The following is a 20,913-nucleotide window of genomic DNA, read 5'->3' as shown; positions in this document are numbered from 1 at the left end:
AACTCAACTAAAGACCAATTCGAAAACTGTCAACAGCCCGGTAACCCGGCTCGGCCCGGCTAACAACAAAAACTTCTGCAGGTGCCCTGCAACTAAAAAAAAAAACACAAAAAAAAAGAATGCCGAAATTCGAAAAAACTTTCGATCAGGCAACAATATTGCGTACTGTGACGTGTTACCTGGTTTTGTTTACCTTTTGATTGCGTCTTACATTTTCGGCGAGTTAATTAAATATGGCCAGAAACGAGGGGAGAGCGGGGGGAAAGGTAATCATTTTTTGGACGCGTAGGGCCTAGTAATTGGAAGCGAGAGCACTTATCAAGTGCATCAAGTACAGTAGAGCTTGGCGAAAGAGTACTGTTTTAATATAAATATTTGACATATCATATGTATTTGAAATATTTACAAACTAAAAATAAAATTTAATTGATTCTTATTGAAATTTTTTATTTGAAAATAAAAATAAACCCTTCTTCTCTTTCTTTCTGGCAACAACAAATAAATTGGCCATAGAAATTACTCAATACCTCCAATACCTTTCTGGCCAAACCAGCACAATGGCCAGTGGCAACAAATAGTTTTTTTGTTTGCCGTCAAAAGAAAGTAAAAGTGTCGACCAGTTGTGGCGACTGACTTTTTGAATTATACATTTGTATGTATATTTTTTATGATTTAGCTACCGCGTTACATAATTGCCATTTGGCCGGCTACCAAGGCAAATAAACCATTTCGCTGGTCAATTATTATTTTTTATCGTTTGCAGGGTTTTTTTTTTATTTATTTTTTCTTTTTGCTGAACTCCCCTATGAACGTCTTTGATGTTAAGTAGCACCTTTTTATGACGGTCATTCGATTACGTACGGCAATCGGCCCTCGAGAAACTGCTCCATTTGCCCAATTAATTTGTCGTTAACCAATGTTTTGACATCGGCCGAGATAAGAAAGTCCAGGTGATTGAACTTGGCCGATTCGATTCTCCTAACACTTTTCACCGATTTCAGCATTCTGGCATAAATGGTGTGCACCCCACTCGGCGTTGCAATGGCATCTGTCTCTCCGAAATACAAGATTATTGGTACAGTAATCTGGCTTATATTATAACCCAGAGCCTCTACCCCATGATATATTTGCATATTTTCGACTGGTCCGTAGTCGTAGGCAATAAAGTCCCCCGATTTCCATATCTGCTGGAGGTGTTTTATCTCCCGGGCTGAACCACCTTGCAGCAAATATTCATAGTTGAATGGTTCCAGTAGCTAAAGACATTAAAATGTTAATTTTATTCATTAACTAGGTTAGTTCTTTTGATTGAGAAACCTTTTTGTTATTTTTGGCACTGCCTATGAACTGTTTGGCATAATATTCGCACACATCCGATTTGCTTTGGCATATTTTTCGCAGGTAGCCAGGTGGAAAAATCTCAAAGTTATTAACCTTTTGGCGTTTCTAAAATGTATCAAAAAAATTATAATAATTAGGAGTGATATTAAACTGGAGTCTAGCTTTCTTATTTAGTGATAGAGTTCAACTAACCCATTCCTTTATTCTACTTTACTTTGCAAGCTTTTCTAATCTGCAAGCTTTCATCTTTATATTTTTTTGAAATATTGCATTGTATTTTTCCATAAAAATGGAATCCACTCAGCTGATTGCCTTCACTTTCCCCAGACTTGAAGTCCACAAGAATATTTTTAAAATCACCCCGGGGGGTTATCACCGAGTGCCTCTTGACTAAGTAAACTCTATAGTGATTCTCTCAATATTTTACTATCGCTGCTGGGATGTCAGAAGATGTCGGGGTGTTATCAGTTACACTAAGAAAAATGGTTCATAAGATTCAATTGCTTTTTGATTCTTATACATAAAAATTCGATACACTTTAACACACTTTTACACTTTACATTAACTTTTCCAAAAAATTTATATATATTTAAAAAAAAATTAAAGCAATTTTTCTTAGTGCAGCTTCTAGACCCCAACTTTAAAGTCATTCCATCTATGTTGTCAGTCCACTCGCGATGTTCAGACTTAGCAATCGAGTGTCCGCCGCTCTCAGCGGACTGCGCCATGCCTCCTCAGCCACCGGCGAAGGTCAACGCACCGCCCTCTACGACTTCCACGTAAAAAAAGGCGGCAAAATCGTAAAATTTGGAGGATATGCCCTGCCGGTACAGTACTCCGACCAGAGCATCATTGCCTCCCACCTCCACACCCGCCATGTGGGCTCTGTCTTCGATGTGTCCCACATGCTGCAGACCCGTGTCTTTGGCAAGGATGCGGCTGCCTGCTTGGAGTCCGTTTGCACCGCGGACATCCTGGGAACACCGAATGGTAGTGGAACCCTTACTGTGTTCACCACCGAACAGGGCGGCATACTGGACGACCTCATTGTAAACAAAGTCAGCGAAAAGGAGCTCTATGTGGTCTCCAATGCGGCTATGAAGGAACAGGACACGGGCATAATGAGCGAGGCTGTGGTAAGTTGAGAAAGGATACTAATTATTAGCAACAAAGTTTTAAACTTCCTAATTATTTTACAGAACAAATTCAAATCTCAAGGCAAGGATGTAACTATTGAGTTCCTCACCCCCTCCGACCAATCCCTGGTGGCCGTTCAGGGTCCCCAGGTGGCCAAAGAACTGGCGAAACTTCTGGAGAAGAATGTAAGCTTGGATGAAGTCTATTTTATGCAATCTTTTGTCACCACCCTGGCTGGTATCCCCGACGTAAGGATCACAAGATGTGGCTACACCGGTGAGGATGGTGTGGAGATCTCCGTAAAGTCCAGCCAAGTTGAGAACCTTACTGAGTGTCTGCTGGAAAGTGGCAGCCTGAAGCTGGCTGGCCTGGGAGCCAGAGATTCCCTCCGCCTGGAGGCAGGACTGTGTCTCTACGGCAGCGACATCGACGCAAAGACCACGCCCGTGGAGGCGGCTCTTGCCTGGTTGGTGGCCAAGAGACGCCGCACCGCCCAGGACTTCCCGGGAGCCAACACGATTATCGGTCAACTCAAGACCGGTGTCAGCCGTCGTCGAGTGGGTCTCCAGATGTTGGGCCAAAAGCCGCCACCCGCCAGAGCGGGAGTGGCCATTTTCAGCCAGGGCCAACAGGTGGGCCAGGTTACCAGTGGCTGCCCGAGTCCCAGTGCTGGGAAAAACATAGCCATGGGCTATGTGGCGGAGAGCCTTAAAGCCCCTGGCACCAAGGTGGAGCTCAAGATTCGTGAGAAAGTCTACGAAGCCGAGATTGCAAAAATGCCATTTGTAAAAGCCAACTACTACAACAAACCTAAAAAATAAATCTCATAATAAACTTATAGTAATTGAGAGAATTGGGGACGTGGATTGGTAAGAAGTAATGGGCATTACCTTGACAAACTTCATGAGGTGGCGCACCTGGGTGGAATCGAATTGCACCTGGCGGTGCAGTCTAGCCAGAGGTGCCATTGCCTGGATCAGTCTGATGCGCTGATTGAAACGAGGGTGCATCGACAAGAGGACCAGAAACGCATTGAAGGCCTAGGGGAAATATTTAGAGCTTTTCACGACACGGGACCTGCAACCCCACTCTCACCTGTGAGTGTCCAATTAGCAGTACTTGTCGCGGCGGTTCCTTCTCGCCCTGCTCGTCCTGGTGCCCATCCAGTTCACTCTCCCTACCTGTGACCTGCGCCATGTGGTCAATTATGGCCGGCAAATCGTAGGCGCCGTGTTCGTGGAAGCTGAAGCGCCAAAACTCGGCCATAACATCGGTAAGTTCCACGTGCCGCCGGCCAAACGGCGCCGTCCCTCGCAGGTTAGCCAGCCACACATCGTAACCCCGCTTGTGGAGCTGAAATGCTATCCAAGGAAGCTACACTCAGAAAAAGTACCCGTCATATATGTATTACATCAGAACCTAACATATCAGTTCCTTGAATTCCAAATTTGCAGTGAAGTCCCTTGGCTAAATTCGCTTACCCAAACTCCGGTCTGGCCCCAGGAGAACCCATTCCAGCGAGGAGCCCAATAGACCATGGACCAGGAGAACGGAGTGAGCTCCCTTTCGGGGAAGTCGTTGCAGCTCCAGCTGATAACCATCTTCTGTTGTTACGTTGTGAAGCTCATGGGTAATGTTTAAGGACTCCAGCCAATCCAGCTAAAAAGAGGTTTACAAAAATTCAAGAATACAAATTTTTGTAAAAGTGTAAATTTCATCACCCACCGTATTCCATTTATAGCGCGACTCGGCTGAAGCGACACTATTTATAGCCAAAAGCACAAGCACGATATTGATAGCTGTGATCCAGCCTAGCCCCCTCATTTTGGCCTCTCAACTAAGCCGGAAGGAACGGGTGCTTGGCCAGACATGAGTGCACTAATTGCCCAGTTCGCGAGATCATCTTTCCACTTCAGTAGCTAAACGCGCAAAAATCGTTTTTATTGCTGGCAATTGCCTTAAATTGCTCACTTGCTAGTTATTAAAGTAATTTAACGGTAACCGTAAGTAATTATAATACTTTAGTCATTTAAAGAAAATCCTAAACTAGATGGAAATGTTGAAAACTCATATTATGTTAAACCCTCCATGCCCCTCGGTGTTTTTTTCTACATTCCCTTACAAATTTCAGTCGCTGCAATTCGCAATTAAATAAAGCTTAACGAAAAGCTTAAATAAAATAGATTAAATTACAGCAGCAAACAGGCATCCGCACACACCGAAGGACTCGCACAGCGAAATCCGTATGGAAACTCTCACAATTAATTGCACTCCCCTGTTCTTATCATTCCGTAATATTCATACTCAGAAAGGGAGAAAAAAGTCCCGGGGAATAAATGGAAATGTGAAAATCAACAGCAACTGAGACAGACGGACTCTCGGCAATCCAGGAGCTGGAGTGCAATTGCGATTCAGGAGCTGGAGCGGAGCGAACCACCTGCCACCCCGACCATCCAGATATATTTACTTATTGCAGGGAAGATAACAATTGACTCCCCAGTCGGTTGAAGAGGAGCAGAAAAAATCCCGGCGAACTTTATTAAAATTATGCACAAAAAAGCAAAGAAAAGCAAGGCGAGCCAGGAGCAAACGCCAAATTAAATAGGATACAAAAATGTAAAAGCACAAAAAAAATACAAACAAAAATAACCACAAGGCGAAAGGACTACAGCAAGAACCTATATGGTATGAGGTAAGGGATGGTGTTATAACTGCGACTGGCAACAAAGGACACGCAATGCCCAGTGGTCCTGGCATCTGTGTGCAGTCAACAGGATGCAAAAGTGCAGTCGATTAACGGAAGCGGCAGAAGGGTGCGAGATCCTTTTTTCCTCCTGCCCACCAACCATTTAAATCTGCCTGTGTGGGGCGTGTCGTGTACTCGCTTGCATCTACATATATGAATTTTTATTAAATTTAATAAAGCTGCAATTATGCAATTTACTGTTGTTGCATTTGTCACGCCCAAGCGTCGCAATGGCCATGGCCAAAGCGAAAGCCATAGAGTTGGAAATTAATTTGGCTGCGGTTACAACGGCCATTTGTTGGAAATAAAAAAAATAATGGGACTGCATCCTGTAGACGTTAAAGGAGTGAGCCGGGTAGAGTTATTTGCAAATGATACACCCAAGCATGAGGGATTCTTCAATTGAAAGTATATTTTTTACCATAAAGTTGATAGTAGAGGGGCTTAAAGCAATAAAATTCTAAATTTTAATTAGAAAATAAACATAGCAGGTGCGTTATTTTTTTTTTCCAACTTATTCCGCGTAACTACACCTTCTAAATGCGAGTGCATTTAAAACCCATCATCGTTTCAAATTCCCAGCCATAAAACCCGACAGAAATTACATGTATTTATCTGGTCTAATGATACTTTTTACGCCTCGTAAAACATGAGCCATAAACCTGGCGAATCGGGCCAACTGAATACGCATCAATTGACATTTTTTGCATTCTCGGCGCAAAGGTGAATCGGAGCCCCAACAATGCACAGTGGTTGATTCCATAGGCCAAAAATAAAAAAACGAAAGTCCGAAATTTTTCATTTTTTGTCTTAAAATTATTTCTTAATAGATCAATAAAACAAACGGTATTTTCATTTTCGTTCTGTCTCTTTCCCTCGCTGTACGAATAGCGGGAGAAGAGAGACAAACAAAACACGTAGTCGTTGCAGTGAACGCAGCTTAAAAATTAGCTCCTTCGAAAAAATTTAATTAAAATAGTAAATCGTGGTCAATCATAATCAAATAAAATGAATTATGAAAATAAAGGCATGTACTATAAAACGGAGTAATTTTTATGTCATTATGTGTCGTGTTATTGTTTTAAAGTTAGTGTTTCATTAGTGACCTGACGAGTGTCGAATTTTTGTGTATACATAGAATTAAGATAAAGAAAAAGTTGTGTTACCCGTCTCTCCCTTTAATGAAACTTATTTATTAATAATAGTGAATGTTTTCTTAGTCTATGTTCTAAATTTGAGCTGCAACTTTTTGCAACCTTCTGACTTATTCCATTTTTTGTGTTATAAAATTACCCTTAAATGTAAAAAAAAAAAAATGTAAATGTAAAAAATTTAAAAGTTACCCTCCAAATGTAAAACGATTCTTTCGAAAAGTGTTTTTGATTTGTTAGAATAATTTTATTGTTTATTTTATTTTGTATATTGATAATAAAATGAAATTAAAACATATTTAATAAATAAGGAATTTTCGAGCCTGAAAGTATGCAATTGAATTAAAGCTTAAAAATGTTATTTTGTATTTTTTTATGGCCTTAACGAATGGTTTTTGCCTTTGTTTAATAATGTTCTTCATAATATTGAGTCTATAAAGCAGCACAAAAATTTTGAGCTCCATATTCCAACTGGAACTATTTTTGGCCGCCTTCGCCATACATAATCAACCACTGTGCAATGGGCCGAAATCCAACAATTCCGCCAACAAATTCTGGGACTAAGCACTCGATAGAAAAAATCATTACGTTGGGTAAATACTAAAACAGCGATGTAAACAAGTTTGTGGCAAAAACACACAAGAAATCACCTTTCTGACAGACAATAGAACGTGAAAAATGAAAATAGTAATGAAAATGATGGCAAGGAAAAGTCAATCACTGGCTGTTGTTCGGGGAAATTGTCAAAAGTATTGGCAAAAAAACAAAATCGAAGCAAAAAGTCACTTTGTATTATTAAACGACAGATAGACAAATCAAAATGTGCCGAAAGTGACAATGCCGTCGACTGAATTTTTCCCCTGAATTTCCTTTTTCCGTCAGGTGGAAATAAAAGAAACACAACTGCCACGAAATCAATGTAATTGACGAACTGACTGACTGGGTAAGTGAGTGAATGAATCGTGTCCTTTATTGTGGCAACAGCTTTTCAGGAGGAGCTTCGCTTTTTGTTTGTCTTTCAACTCAATTGCATGGCAACTTTCGGGGGCGCCTCCTTTTTCCGCCTTTGCGAGTCGCTGCTTCATTTTTATTATTTCCTATGCCTGTGAATGTGAATTGCTTTTGAAATGTTTGCGTGCCATTTGTGTTGACAGTAAAAGCCGCTTAATGATTTCATTTTGGTTATAAATAGGATTTTTGTTGTGCCAGAGTATGCAAAGTAGAATGGGTCTCCCACTTACTAAGATCTGGTTATGGGCATCAAATTATTATCTTCCATAAACGGTTACATAAATTATGATAAGTAGAGCCTCTTGCCTTACAGACTGTTTCAACCAAAAGTTTTCTTTAAGTTTTTACTCCTAAAAGCAGAAGAACCTTCAATTCATTTGATACTGGGTTTACACCTTAAACAACTACTAACTGGAAATTTCCACCTACCAGGGTCCGAGGCGAGGAAATTTCCAATGTCCTGGCAGCAGCAACAAGGGCAAACTTTTCACATTTTTGTTTAACATTACCCAAATGCCTTTTTATTTAATTTTTTTTGTTTTTTACACTTTTATGCATAATGGAATTAGTTAAATTTCTCTTTGCTGCTGCGAAACTTTCGCTGAACTTGCGCCAAAAAGTTTGCTTCCTATTTTCCCCGTTTTTCGAGGAATGTTATGCGTTTCTGATGACGTTGTCGAAAACGTTTCCGTTTTGCGAACTTGCAACGAAAACTTTCTTACTTAGAACAACATTGGCCTCGACACTCGCTCGAATTTTAATTAAAATATTTATGAATTTGTCTTCGAGGCAGCAGAGTGAGTAGCCGTCCAAATTAACGTCCAAAGAAAAGAAGCTAAGAAACGTGCTGTCAAATATCTTGATGTGAGACAAAAAAGCGGCCAAGTAAAATAAGTCAACTGCCAGAGATAAAGGCCAGAGCTTCAATTGTATCTCAAAGTCGTTCATGTGGTTGGAATCGTAATTAAGACAGTCAAGTCTCAATTGTCGAATAACAATCAAGTCGAGTTCAAAAGAATTTTTAATTAAAAGCTTTTGCTTTATGATTTTTACTACTGATTATTTTCACCTCCAACTCTCACAGTCAGTCAATTAATGTGACGACGTCACTTATGAAATTGAATCTATCTAAGATGCAAGTAAGCAATATGCAAATCATATTCAAGGAAAACCCCCTATTAGCAATAAAAGTCAAGACAATTGGGTGCTCACATTTCATATAAACTCACCGATATCGGCAATTATTGATTTGCATATTTATCACATTCTGTCTAATAAATAATAATTATAGCCTTTTATTTGCCTTTCTTAGTCAATCCGGGTTCTATAACCAGAATCATTGCCTGGCAATAAAAAAAATTCAAAACCTTATCCAACAAATTTGTTTTGAGCTCTTAAGCAGTCAGCAAATGTTTAATGTTTTTTTTTTTTGAAAAAATGGAATAAGACTGATGAGCTGATAATTAAACAAGAATATTGGATACTCGGAAATTATGCATATATATTTTCAATAAAAAGAGCCAAGGCAATATGAGAAATATAGAAAATCAATGACGTATACTTTTATGGCCCGGCCACTTGGAACAAAAATTAATACATAGAGAGAATTAATCACGATGGAAAATGAAACTTGGAAACTAAGTTGTTCAACAAGTGTGGAGCATTAAAGATTCGCCCTCGGTGGCCCCAGCATATTGAACACACATATACCACAGCAATTTGCATTTCTTTATGGTCCCTCAGAAGTATTTTTCAACCTGCCCCCGTCCTCTTGCTCGTTACGCAACACAAACAGCTTCCAACTAGTGCTGGGCTGCCTGCTTTATGTCTTTCCATTATTGATGACTTAATTCCGGTTGATTTATTGAGGCCACAAACAGCCGGTCAGCGAGCTCAGTGAGCTCGGCGAACCATGTTTTGCCATGGCCAGAACCCGCAGTAAGGACCAGGAGTCTGGACCAGGAACTGGAACTGACCAGGCCAGGATGCCATGCCATTTGGTATGCACACGTACGGCAACAAAACGGAAGTACTCAATGGTATGAGAAGTTACAACCAAATGACCAACCAAACAGCTGCGTTGGCCCTAGCAAACGTGTTTAATAAATAAGCCAAGTTAATATAGCGAGAAAAATGGTTCAGTCAAAGCAATGAATATACAAAACAGCGTCTTGGGATAAATTAAAAGATTAAGGTAAACCCTTTTTAAGTTTATTCAAAAGATATATGAGGCACATATTCCATAGATTTTAGATTTTAAAAAATGTAAAAAATATTTTGTTCTTAGATTACAAATCGTTTAAGGTATTCAGCTCAAGAATCGGGTGGAAATTGGCTAAGATTGCCATATTTACCCACAGGCTGTTTTCAGATTTTAGAAGGGGATCCCCCAGAAAATGGACGAAAAATCGTATTATTTTTCTTAAGAGTCGGATGCGTTTTGGCAATAACATAGCTTTGTGTTGGGCCTAAGGTGCGACTTATAGCCCTTTATAAAAATGGCAAGCTTCCCCTGTCTGCATGTGGATGTGGAATGCACCTGTCATTGTCCAAGGGCCATTACGGAATCGGTAATCTTTTATGGTGCACCCACCTCGTTGAACTGGCAACAGTTAATGATGTTAAGGGGAGTTAGGAATTGCCAAGGGCACCCATGCATTCAGTCCCGCATTGATCACTTCCAAAGGATGAAAAACGAGACGAGATGGAGATGCAGGGTGGGGGGGTATAATCGAAATGAACTCAAACTCGATTTGTGCACGGTAATTAAAATTTAATCATTGGACATTAGTATTCGCATACACACTGAGGTTGCCAGGGCCGATTGGCAGGGGCGTGGGTATGGTGGGGGAGGACCTGTTCAACCAAATCGAATGAATCGAGACTATCCAGTCCAGTCCAGTCAGTCTGGTTGGATACTGGCCATTGGCCACTGCCCAGTCAAATGAGCCCTTTTTCAGGGGATTTTGCTTCATATCACCGTATTCACTTTTGTACTGCATACTTTCAGGCTTGTAAATGCACATTATACTGCTGTGTGTGTGTGTGGGTGTGTGTTTGGAGGATAAATGTTTGATTTAGGGTTTGGGTTGCACATTTGTTTGTTTGTTCGGTTTGTTGCCAAGGTATTTAAGTCGCCGCTGCTTCGGGCTTTTTAATAGATTTCTGCTAATGACATGCCATTAATTTTGTGGTTTTTCAGACAAAGAAAAAATGCTTATTATCATAAAGTAATTCCCAGAAATTTGAGATTCAATTTTCTTTTGAAAATAAACAATTTTTATTACAGCCAAAGCTTAAAGCTGATCCCAAAAAAATTAAGCTGGGCTTCGTTGGGGAAAGTGTTTTTAATTAATTTTTTGTGAGATTTGGATTTTGTTTTTCTATATTAATGTAAAGCTGACAGGATTAGGCAATTAAATATGATTCTAAATGCCTGAAAGAATAAAAATTGTAAATTTTATTATTTTTATCATTGCATCGTTAAAAACCACAACATACAAATTACCAATATTCACCATAACTATTTATAGTAAAAATAATGTTGTATTTTCTAACAATAGCTCACTATTTGCCATCCCTTACAAGCCGACATACTCCACCAAATGGGCAGCAATCACATTTATCGAGGAAACGCATGTCCTGTGGATAGCAGACCCATTCATGACCCAGACTGAAAAGTCGACCCTCTGGCACATCTGCCATTCATTCTGGACTTTTATCTAACAACAAAGCTCACACATGGAATGCACAATGTGTTACCCCTTTTGGCCAAGCCCCAATTCCTAGTGGCCAAATGAGAAATGTATAAGAGGACGAGGAAGTGGAAGGACTTCGACCGATGCCATTGACTGCGAAATGGCCTGCGATGGCAATTAACTTTATAACATTTGCATGGCCCATGTGCATTGTCAATGGCTGTGTTATTGTTTTTGTTGTTGTTGTGGGTAATGTACGCCAGTTGATTAATTGGAAATTGCGGTTAATGGATGGTCAGATCAGAATCGGAATCGACAATGGACCACCATCGACAATTTTGTTGGAAAAAGTTGAGCCGGAGCCTGGAGTCTAGACTTTTAATTAGACCAGGGAACTGAGCCTAGAAGTGCATATGCAAAAAGTTTGCAGCAAAAACTTTGTCACTTGTTATTGAATTTTTTTTTGCTCTCTAGAGTCTAGAGCTAGAGCCAAAAGTTGACAGATTTGCAGCGGAAAATTAACAAGTTCCGTGCTGAGAGCATATTCCTTTCTTTCAGTTTTTCCTTTTTTTTGGGAAGAGTGTGGGGAATAAACTTCATCCTGCGTAAAATCGAGTTAAGAAGTCGGAGAAAGAATATGTATGCAATGCTAAAAATGTGCTAAAAACTATATATACGGAAGAGTTTTTCCTGGTTTCTACTTTTTTTATAAAATTTTTATTTTGTTGGAAGCAGATGTTTACCCCGAAACCGGCGACGGAAACTTAAAAAGTCCTAGACGTCGCCGGTAGTGTTCTGTTGAGGCATATTTATGCCCTTTCCCAAAAAAAACAGGGGGCAGGCCAAAAAAGTTCCTGCTGAGATCGTTGAAAAGCCTAGAAACAGAGTTTGTTGGATGTCAAGTTATCCCAATGAGTACTTCCTCTTGTTTGCACAGCAGACGCATGTTTATCCGAATGTTGTGGCGACTTCTAAGAAGGAAAAGTTTCAAGGAAATATTTCAAATTTAAAGGATCTGAAACTTTATAAATTATCCTTCCACTTCTTAGGCAGTCATCACCTATTCAAGGTTCTAAACCTCCCATCTAAATTCAACTCAGGCCAAAAGGAAAGGCTGAGCTCAGCTGGCATTGGAATCCGACCCAATTATCAGTTGTGATTTGAAGAAACAACCATTGGATAAATATTTTATAAAAACATATAAAATCCAATTGCCAACCCGACATCGGGCATATGCTCCAAAGTGGTCAAAACAAACCGGCAATTGACCCCAATAAATTCGACCCTAAAAGCAGGAACCCTCACCACAGTCGGAAAACAAAGTTCACATGGGAGGCGGTGACCTTTTCGCAGCCTTAAAACGCCTGTTGATTTATGCAAAAGGGGATTAGCTGGGGCATCTGGTTGGGGATAAATACAACTTAACCGCAGATATAACATTTCAAGTTGTTCCCGTACCAGGAAGGTGGAAAGCAGCAGCAAGAGAGCCTCGTAATTTCTGCCAGTCGTTGGCGATTTTAAGCTGGAATATTTTTCGAACCGGCATAAAACAAGACAAATGAGCTAATTTCGCTGGCAGAAAGGATAACAGGATCAGGACATCGTCTCGACCGTAATAAATTGCACACAAATGTGATATTTATATGCATTTTTTATACAGAAATAAGCGCAATCCGACGAGATGGAGGCGCTTCTTAGCCATCGTCCATAAATCTATTGGCGCATTATTACTCATACGCACTGTCTACCCTAATATATCAAGGCATTACCATGGATGTTGCCCTACAGGTTATTTTTTATTCTTCCATTCCCTGTGCCGGCATGGTGTGTCTTTTCATTCGAATAAATACACATTTATCTGGAGGGCCAGGTTAAGCTTTGAAAACCGCCCCATTGAATTTCCTGCTTCTGGTTAGCCATTTGTCGGCTTATTTTGCTTTCTTTTATTGAAATTGGGGGCAATTTAAAGTTGAACTATGTACAAACTATGCTCTCGAACAGAGTCAAGTATCAAAGACCCTCCATAAATGACTATTCTCGGTGCTGTTTGTAGCGTGACTTGGGATTTATGAACCCCATTTCGCATGTTCGCCATTGTAAAGATTAATTGCCACAGCTCCCATATACGCGCCCATTCTGTTTGGCGACTGCCTTCCCATTGCGGCGTGTTGTTATCATTCAGTAGCAGGCCATGTCGAGAGCTTTTTGTTAGTTGGCCAACTGACAGAATGAACAGGACAAGCAGTGCCCAAGGAGCAGCTTCGAAATACATCGACATGCAGTGGAGTTATCTCCCAGCAGCTCTCGACGGACTTAAATTCTAAACGAAAAAATCTCTGAGGTTAGACAATGAAATCCTGATTCACAAAAGTTTTTAGAGATCTATTTCAAAAAAGAACCCTTTAAAAATAAATCTGGAACAATTTGACATTGTTATAAACAAAATCAAGCTGATAGCTTCTAATCAGAAATTGCTTTTCTGAGGGTCATTTTTTTAACAAGTATGTTGTTGCGAAATATCTTCTCTTGGAAATAATTTATTAATATATGAGTCATTGATTGAAAAATAATCTCAGTGTATATATAAGCTAAAAAAAAAGGCACCTATATTCTGATCCCACTCCATAATGATTTAATTGATTCAACTTTGAGCATTCACAGACCTCAGGAAGTTGCCGACTCCCGACTACCGACTGCCTGGTGCATTATAGCCAATTAAATGAACCATAATCCTTGGTCAGACCTGCACTGGCCAACTTCATCATCATAAAAGCCGAACTCCTTTCATTATTCTACTTAAACTTTGATGCGGCTCTGTGGCTCTTTGTTGGTTGCTATTTGCGTATTTTTACTGTATTTTAATTGGCACTTTATCGATGTGAGTCGAGTTGGGCAAAATAAATATGCTTCCGGGCCAATTGGAATTTATTTCAAGGGTTGTAAATTCTGAGTATCCGTCTACCATATATGATGGAAGTTGGTAGGAAATAAATATGGGTTAAGGAAGTCATTGAACGGAGCCGGTACCGTAACATAATTATTTCTTTGGTTTTCTTTACAAGTTCCTTATCAGGATTCCCCTTTGATAAGGCTCAAGTGTTACTCATTATGATTAAAAGATTGACTAAATTATAAGGCGCCTAATGGCAGTAGATTAGATATGGAAACATTTTCAAGTCAATGAGTATAAATACTCATGAAGGCGGTGAAAGTAATTAGTGCTTAACCATGGCTAAGATGGCAAAGAAGCTTCTGGCCCTCATCGCCGTACTCTGTTTTTCATTAGTTTTGGCCAAAACCAAAGCTGGCTGTCCGTCGGGCTTCACCCTCATAGGGGAAAAGTGTTACTACGTGTCCAGGGAACCTGTAAGAGCCTAAGGCTTTAAATTTGAAAATATTTTTTCTAAATTCAGAAACCGATTACAGGCCAACTGGTTTAACGCCGACCGTAAGTGCTTCAATATGAGCTCCTCGCTGCTTATATTTGATGACGCCAAGGAGATGCAGCTACTGACGAGCAACCTTCAAGTACTTGGGTTTCCGTTTAAGGAGAACTGCACCACTGACTCCATTTGGACGGGCCTGACAGCTTTGGGTACGGGTAATCGATTCGTCAGTCATCGCGCTGGGGGTACCGTCGAGTATACGCCCTGGTGTGCCAGTCAACCAAATAACATAACCACAAGGGAGTGCGCCGCCTACGCCAACTTGAATGATTTCGGATACCACAACACAGAGTGCAGTTCTAATGAATTTCCATTTGTGTGTGAAACCAAAAAATACAATACAGAAGCCTATATGTGCATGAAGAAGGAACTATACCTTGAGGTGGACCTAGAAGTTTAAGTTTATTTTAAATAAAATGTATCTTCAACTATTTCCCCTGTTTTTAACAAACTTTCAGCACTATGCCTCGTTCAGTAAAAACGTAAAAAGCCATAAACAAACCCGTCTAAGCCGATAAAAAATGTGTTGAGTTTATGGCCAGAAAGAGCAGACTCGGCAACAAACCAGGCTAGATATCATGAGTTATTTTTTCTTCCTGAATTTATGGCACATATCGAGAAGCTCACAAATTGGCTAAGGATGCTGTTGCTTTTTGCAGAAGAACTGTGAAAGAAAATAAGCTTATTAAAAGGAAATTTTTAAAGAAAACTTTGTTTAAAACTCACAACAAGAAAAGAGTTTCAACAGCTTGACAAAGAAACGCCAAATAAGACTCCAAGTTAGGTTGAAAAACACAAATCCCCAGGAAGCACAGAACTCATTCAGAGAAATTACAATTACAATTTCGATGGCAGGCGACTAACACCTGTGTCATCGCACTATCCACTCTCCGGAGGATAGCGTGCCCAAAGCCCGGCAATCAATCATCCAGCCTGATTCCCATCTACGACCACATAACCCCAAGGGCTCCCCGTGTGGAGGAGGCAACAATTAATGAATTGAGCTTAATTAAATGACAAAAGTACAAAGGCATTTTAATGCGATTAATTAATATGAAAAGGCGGTCCACAACTTTTCGAAAGAGCCGCAAAGAAAAGCGAAAAGCGCACAAGTTGGAAATCATATTTGCCGCCTCCATTCCGCTAATGGGCCAAAATGCAGCACGCACGCACATACACAGGGGGAGCCTGGCGAATTGTGTGCTAATTAAATTGAAAACGAAGTAAAAATAGTTGCACTAAAGTCAGTCTCCATTCCCGCTGGAGGTCCTGGGCCTCCTGCTGGGTAAATGAGCTGCAGCTTGTGCAAAGAACGTGTGTTGTTAAGTTACCAAAGTTGGTACAAGTGATGCTGCCTGGCTGTAACTGCATACAAATATGCAAGTACACTTGAAACAATACCCCATTGCATTCTTTTTATCTACTGTTTTGCCTACTTTGGTAAGAATTTTTTCAGTGACTCAGAGAGTATTTATTTTTCAGTGCCCTTTAAGCCATTCAAATCCTTAACCAAGGGAAAACAATTTCGAATTAGGTATGCGCATATGTTTGTGCAAATGGGAAGCTCAACTTACAAAAAAAAATACTCAAAAACAAAACAAAAAAAAAACCAAAAACAAGGCAGAACAAGCCCAAAAAACAAGCTGATCCTGCAGTCAGCACCCGCCTCTTAGCCAGGACAACCACCACAAGGACCACGGAGCCGGAGTGATTGCAAACAGGATGAAAATGCAGCCAGTAAGACGAAAACCAACAAACTGAAACGCTTGAAACGAGGGCTGAGGGCTGAGGGCAAAAGGGCAACCGGAAACGGAAGTGCAAGGAGCTGCACAAGAATAAGAAGAAGCAGCTTATCCAAGGCAGCCAAGCTAATGCTTCTGAACTGCTTCTGAGTCAGCTCATAAACTGAGAGAAATATTAAGTTAGTTGATGGGAATATTTAAATATTATTTTTTCTTTAAAAAAATTGGGAAGGGCCAACATACATTAAAGGTTTAATTTTTTGAGCTTAAATCGTCTCATTCTTAGGATCATGGCTTAGTTAATTATTAAGTACTAATTAATTACTAATTGTACAGTTCAACCCTTAAAAGAATGTTTAAATTTTATCACTGTGTGCTGCATCTTGTGGTTCTGCTGCTGCCTCAAGCACACTAGAGATGCAAAGTAAATGCAAAACCACAGCAAATTATGTTGAGAGGGGTCGGGGCATCGGCGGGATGATGTTAGCCTACTGGGATAAGGACGCAGGGTGAAGAACGAGGAAAGATCCTGGGGACCACCGGCGGAGCCGCTCAAGTGATTTTCCTTGAGTGGAGCAGAGCCTTGAGCAGGTGTCTGTTTAACCATTATGTTTAGTTGCAGGCAATTTGTTCTTTGCCGTGTTGCCGTGGCGAAATATTTTTTTAGCTGCTTCTTAAGATTTTACCCAGTGGTAAGATACACTGTCCTACAGATTATTAGGAGTATGGTTAAAGTCTCATTGAACTTGAAGATTTCTTAACTTATTTATTAAAAAGTGAATAATTTTTGCTTGAAACAAATACTGTAAAATATAACAAATAATTTTAAAACCTTTTTGAAACACGTCTCTGTCGGACAGTGTTGTGCTTGTTTTCGATGGCTTTTCCCAAAATGCACCGTAGGAGCAGATTAAGTTGCTGGCATCCAAGAGAACTTTATTAAAATAGCACAAACAGAGCCTCGCCCATTCCTCACAGCTCATCATGGAGTAACGAGTACCGGTACTTAGAGGGTCCCAGATCCTTGAACGTAGACCGTGGTGGCTCGGTATTCTTCCCCTCCTTTGCCGTGGCCTCTGTCACCGGTACAGTTTCCTGCTTTAAATGGCCGAGGAAATCCTCCAGGAACTTCTTCAGCTGCCCCCTCTTATAAATGTTATTGAAATTTGGAAATGGATACATAAACTTAAGGGAATCAATGGCTACAATTGGTAGGTCCTTGCGAGACTTCCCCATATGGAGGACCGAGTGCTCGAACTGCACACCGTCGACAGTACAAAAGTTATACTGGCCACGCATCTCCGGCATCTGAGCCTCCACGATAGCACGAAAATCCTTGACAGACTTCAAATCGCCGGGAAGGTGAAAAAGCAACAACAGGGGCAGTCGCTGCTCGATCAGCTCCTCAACATTTTTGAAATTGATTTCTCGCACAAGTGGCACACATTTCTGCAGGATCCAGGTCTCCAGTTGATTGGAGTCGGCTGGATCACCTTCGTATTCTTCATTCGGGCTATAAGTGCGGGCCACGTCCGGGCGGAAGCTCAGGCTTACCGGAGGACGTCCCTCCTCCACTTTGCCAATCCTTTGGTAAAAATCGCAATCGTTTTTATAGCGATCAGCCAGATGTTGGTAAAGTTTGTGGGCAGGACCCTCACTATCGAAATAGGCTATTACGGATCTCCGATGGGGATCGATAATGGCCAGATCTTCAGGGCCTTGGAACTCAACTATATCTGAGTGAAATTGTGACTTTACATAGTTGACTAAGGCGTCCACGGACCTCTGACCACGGTACTCCCGGCGTGCGGCTTCTCCTTTGTAAAACAGTCGCAACGTGGGAAACTTCTGGATGTTGTATAAATCGGCCAAGTCCGTTTCCTGGGCACAGTCCACCCTTCCCAGGAGCACCTTTCCCGGTTCCGGAAATTCATGCTTCAGATGGGCAGCCGCGTGCTCGAAAATGGGCGCCAAGAGAACACTGAAGTGGCACCAGTTCGCATAGAAGTTGATGAACACCACTTCATTGGAGTGCAGGATACTCTTCAGGTTCGCCTCACCAATCTGGGTCACACTCGAGGGCATGCGAGCGGATGTGTCCATTAATATAAGCTCTCCTAATGAGGCCTTCAGAAGCAGTAAACCGAACACGATGACAACCAGCATGTTCGTTGGGTTCTGACTTTTTCATTTATCGGCAAACTTTTTTCGAAATAAATATATATACGATTTTGATTTTAAATCGGTTAGAGTTGAGAGTGTCAGAAATTTGTATGCTGAGTTTTTAAAAATATACATTTTTTCAACCAATTCCAACGCTGGGTTTCCATTGAAATCTTAATGGAATTTGTTGAATACCCACTGAAAACATTTTCTAAACAAAAATTTCCATTTTCTTTACTTTTTGGGCCATCAAGTCTACCATCAGCAAGCAAATAACTTAGTTGATGCCAACGCAAAAAGCTCAGCTATCATTAAAGGGTTAAATGTCGTCATATCGAGTCGAGTGAATGTCTAACGAAAATAAACAAACTCCGGACAGGGGACTCTTTGGTAATCGTTTCGACCAGGCCGGGGTGCAAAAGGCTAAGCAAATATTTGCAGCGGCAACTTCGCAAATGAGCTTCAAGCCCAAAAGACAGAAGGCACACAGAAGATGCCGACGATGGAGGAGCTGGGTGGCGATGTCCTTGCTGGCGAAAGCATTTGAAAAGGACCTCAACTCTGACGGAAACGGAAACAACAACTTGCCCGCACTCCAGGATCAGGATGGATTGCGGAAATGCAGGGTAAGGAAGCCTGTCGAGGCTGGCATTTAATGACATTTTTGCGCCCATTTGAGCTTCCGGGCCTGCTGTCTGGTTGTCGATTTCTGCAATAATTTACTTAAGAAAAGTCTAAATATGTTTTCCAGGATCCTCAGCCCATCTTCTCTGCTCGCCAGGCAATTGTTTATTGTGTTTATCTATCCGTCTGGAGACGATAAAATGTTGTGAAAATCCAGCGACAATATCCAATAAATCGTTGCCAACGTTCTAGGGGGGCCTTTGCGACCTGACCTTCACAACTCTGTCGAGTTTTAGCCGTCCTGTGTGTATTTTTGTTTGTATTTGCCTCCTTTTGTCTGCCGGCTGGTGGCTTTTTTCAAAGGGTTTAATTGTCCTTTTTTGTACGCCCTTGTTGACATAGGTGTCACGGGGATGAGGCTGAGTGGTACAAAGGACATCCCCATATGCTCAGCTCAGTATTATGAATGGCTTTGGTATTTGTTGTATTTTTGGGGGTTAGGCCAACAAAAGTGTTAATTAACTTGTATAAATCAGTAGCCAATAGACTTGTGGAAAGGCAGCAAGGTCGTAAATTTAAGATGAGTTAGATTGAAATGGGATCCAAGGGATGTCTAGAGTGTCTGATTGGGATAGAGCAAAATTAATAGTAACTTAAAGATATCTCAGACAAAATATTCAATAAAAACTTTAAATGTAAACGTTACTGCCTTCTTATCCCACCATAAACTATTCCTGGATAGCCAATAAATCCGAAAACTGTAAATCTCAATAATGCGAGCCGGAGCCATTAAAAGTCATTGGAAGACTGAGCGGAAAAAGAGGTTGTCACAGCATCCGCATAATTCAGCCGAGACATTTCACGCCGTCTCCTACATTTTAGCACCTCCACCACCCAACCACCACCCCAGTCAGCACCACCCACCACCCACCACCCACTAAAGCCATTGAGCTGGGGACTGAGCTCATAATTCTCGCGTTTCCTGACATCAGATTGAATTTGCGCTTTGAATGCAACTTTCTGCTGATGATAAATGCATTTTGGCGCCAAAACGATTTGTTCCGCGTTCTTTGGCGCAATGCGAATGCGGAAATTTATGCGACTTTGTAATGCAATTCATAAGCTGCACGCTGCACTTTTCCAAACTTGCAATTTATTGTTGAGCCAAGTGGCTGGCTAGCGCAAGCAAACAAATTTCCATTTCAATGCGTTCAATATGGCCGCAAGAGAACTGTTTTATATGTTAATCCAAATGGTATTGGCAATAAATTGAAATGCGATTTTTCCGTGAGGAAAAGCCAACAAAATGGAGGTTTATTCTTTTAATAATTCGTTCCATTTCAGCCCCCTAAAAGACAAGTATTAAATATAAATTATTGACTTCAAATAGTAAGCTTTTCCTTTGGCATCCTGCCTGCCCCGATCCTCTCAAAACTCCAGGACTGTGACAAGCTTAATTATGGCCTTACGCTCCATACTACCCATTCTGCCCTTAGTTCTCGTACACTCCTATGGCTCGTACGGAACTCCGGTTTTGTTTGCTCAGTCATTTAGCCAGTCTGTCATTGAGTCAGTCTGTCAATGTTGACAGCGTCGCCGACGCTTAACGCCTCACTTGGCAGCCTCGCTAGGAGCGGAATGGGCGGCAGGAGCATTAAAACAATTTTGTTAATTAAGTAGGAAAAATTGTTAGTTTATTTACTCGTCAACTTTGCCAGTACCGAACACCTCACCGAATCTATCTATCTGTCTCCCTCCATTTCCCAATGGATCTTTAGGAGGTTGGCTGCCAAGAGTTCCAGAGTTTGCTCAAAAATTCTCAAGTGCACAATTAATTAGTAAAGTTGGGCCAAA

The 20,913-nt window shown here is 41.0% G+C and overlaps 4 protein-coding genes across 4 annotated transcripts; 2 read left to right on the top strand and 2 right to left on the bottom strand.

Annotated features, from left to right (window-relative positions):
* Positions 1-40: 40 nt before the first annotated feature.
* Positions 41-4,327, bottom strand: LOC6496903 (lipase 1). Its single transcript, XM_001963140.4, has 6 exons — positions 4,204-4,327; positions 3,960-4,137; positions 3,574-3,839; positions 3,369-3,518; positions 1,318-1,446; positions 41-1,256 (listed from the first exon to the last, which is right to left on the bottom strand). Exons 1-6 carry the CDS (start codon positions 4,300-4,302, stop codon positions 846-848), a joined length of 1,233 nt encoding a protein of 410 aa, XP_001963176.1. The 5' UTR covers positions 4,303-4,327; the 3' UTR covers positions 41-845.
* On the top strand, positions 1,979-3,316 carry LOC6498623 (aminomethyltransferase, mitochondrial). Its single transcript, XM_001963141.4, has 2 exons — positions 1,979-2,477; positions 2,541-3,316. Exons 1-2 carry the CDS (start codon positions 2,019-2,021, stop codon positions 3,297-3,299), a joined length of 1,218 nt encoding a protein of 405 aa, XP_001963177.1. The 5' UTR covers positions 1,979-2,018; the 3' UTR covers positions 3,300-3,316.
* A 9,985-nt stretch (positions 4,328-14,312) lies between the features above and the next one.
* LOC6498624 (lithostathine-1-beta) lies at positions 14,313-14,937 on the top strand. Its single transcript, XM_001963142.2, has 2 exons — positions 14,313-14,450; positions 14,511-14,937. The coding sequence occupies exons 1-2, from the start codon at positions 14,313-14,315 to the stop codon at positions 14,928-14,930; spliced, it is 558 nt and encodes a 185-aa protein (XP_001963178.1). The 3' UTR covers positions 14,931-14,937.
* A 2,307-nt stretch (positions 14,938-17,244) lies between these two features.
* LOC6496902 (endoplasmic reticulum resident protein 44) lies at positions 17,245-18,438 on the bottom strand. The gene has a single exon (XM_001963143.4). It carries the CDS (start codon positions 18,436-18,438, stop codon positions 17,245-17,247), a length of 1,194 nt encoding a protein of 397 aa, XP_001963179.1.
* Between the last annotated feature and the right edge of the window lie 2,475 nt (positions 18,439-20,913).

This window comes from Drosophila ananassae, chromosome 3R, assembly GCF_017639315.1.
Source record: "Drosophila ananassae strain 14024-0371.13 chromosome 3R, ASM1763931v2, whole genome shotgun sequence".
NCBI classification, from domain to species: Eukaryota; Metazoa; Arthropoda; class Insecta; order Diptera; family Drosophilidae; genus Drosophila; species Drosophila ananassae.
The sequence above is the reverse complement of the archived record's forward strand: the minus strand, read 5'-3'. Positions and strand labels throughout refer to the sequence as shown.

What these genes read in the sequence shown, in the direction of transcription:
- LOC6496903 (XM_001963140.4), bottom strand. Translation starts at nt 4,302, where the DNA reads ATGAGGGGGCTAGGCTGGATCACAGCTATCAATATCGTGCTTGTGCTT. An exon ending in CGCGCTATAAATGGAATACG is followed by an intron (nt 4,138 to 4,203) that starts GTGGGTGATGAA and finishes ACCTCTTTTTAG; the next exon opens with CTGGATTGGCTGGAGTCCTT. An exon ending in GGGGCCAGACCGGAGTTTGG is followed by an intron (nt 3,840 to 3,959) that starts GTAAGCGAATTT and finishes TTCCTTGGATAG; the next exon opens with CATTTCAGCTCCACAAGCGG.
- LOC6498624 (XM_001963142.2), top strand. Translation starts at nt 14,313, where the DNA reads ATGGCTAAGATGGCAAAGAAGCTTCTGGCCCTCATCGCCGTACTCTGT. An exon ending in ACTACGTGTCCAGGGAACCT is followed by an intron (nt 14,451 to 14,510) that starts GTAAGAGCCTAA and finishes AACCGATTACAG; the next exon opens with GCCAACTGGTTTAACGCCGA.
- LOC6496902 (XM_001963143.4), bottom strand. Translation starts at nt 18,438, where the DNA reads ATGCTGGTTGTCATCGTGTTCGGTTTACTGCTTCTGAAGGCCTCATTA.
- LOC6498623 (XM_001963141.4), top strand. Translation starts at nt 2,019, where the DNA reads ATGTTCAGACTTAGCAATCGAGTGTCCGCCGCTCTCAGCGGACTGCGC. An exon ending in GCATAATGAGCGAGGCTGTG is followed by an intron (nt 2,478 to 2,540) that starts GTAAGTTGAGAA and finishes ATTATTTTACAG; the next exon opens with AACAAATTCAAATCTCAAGG.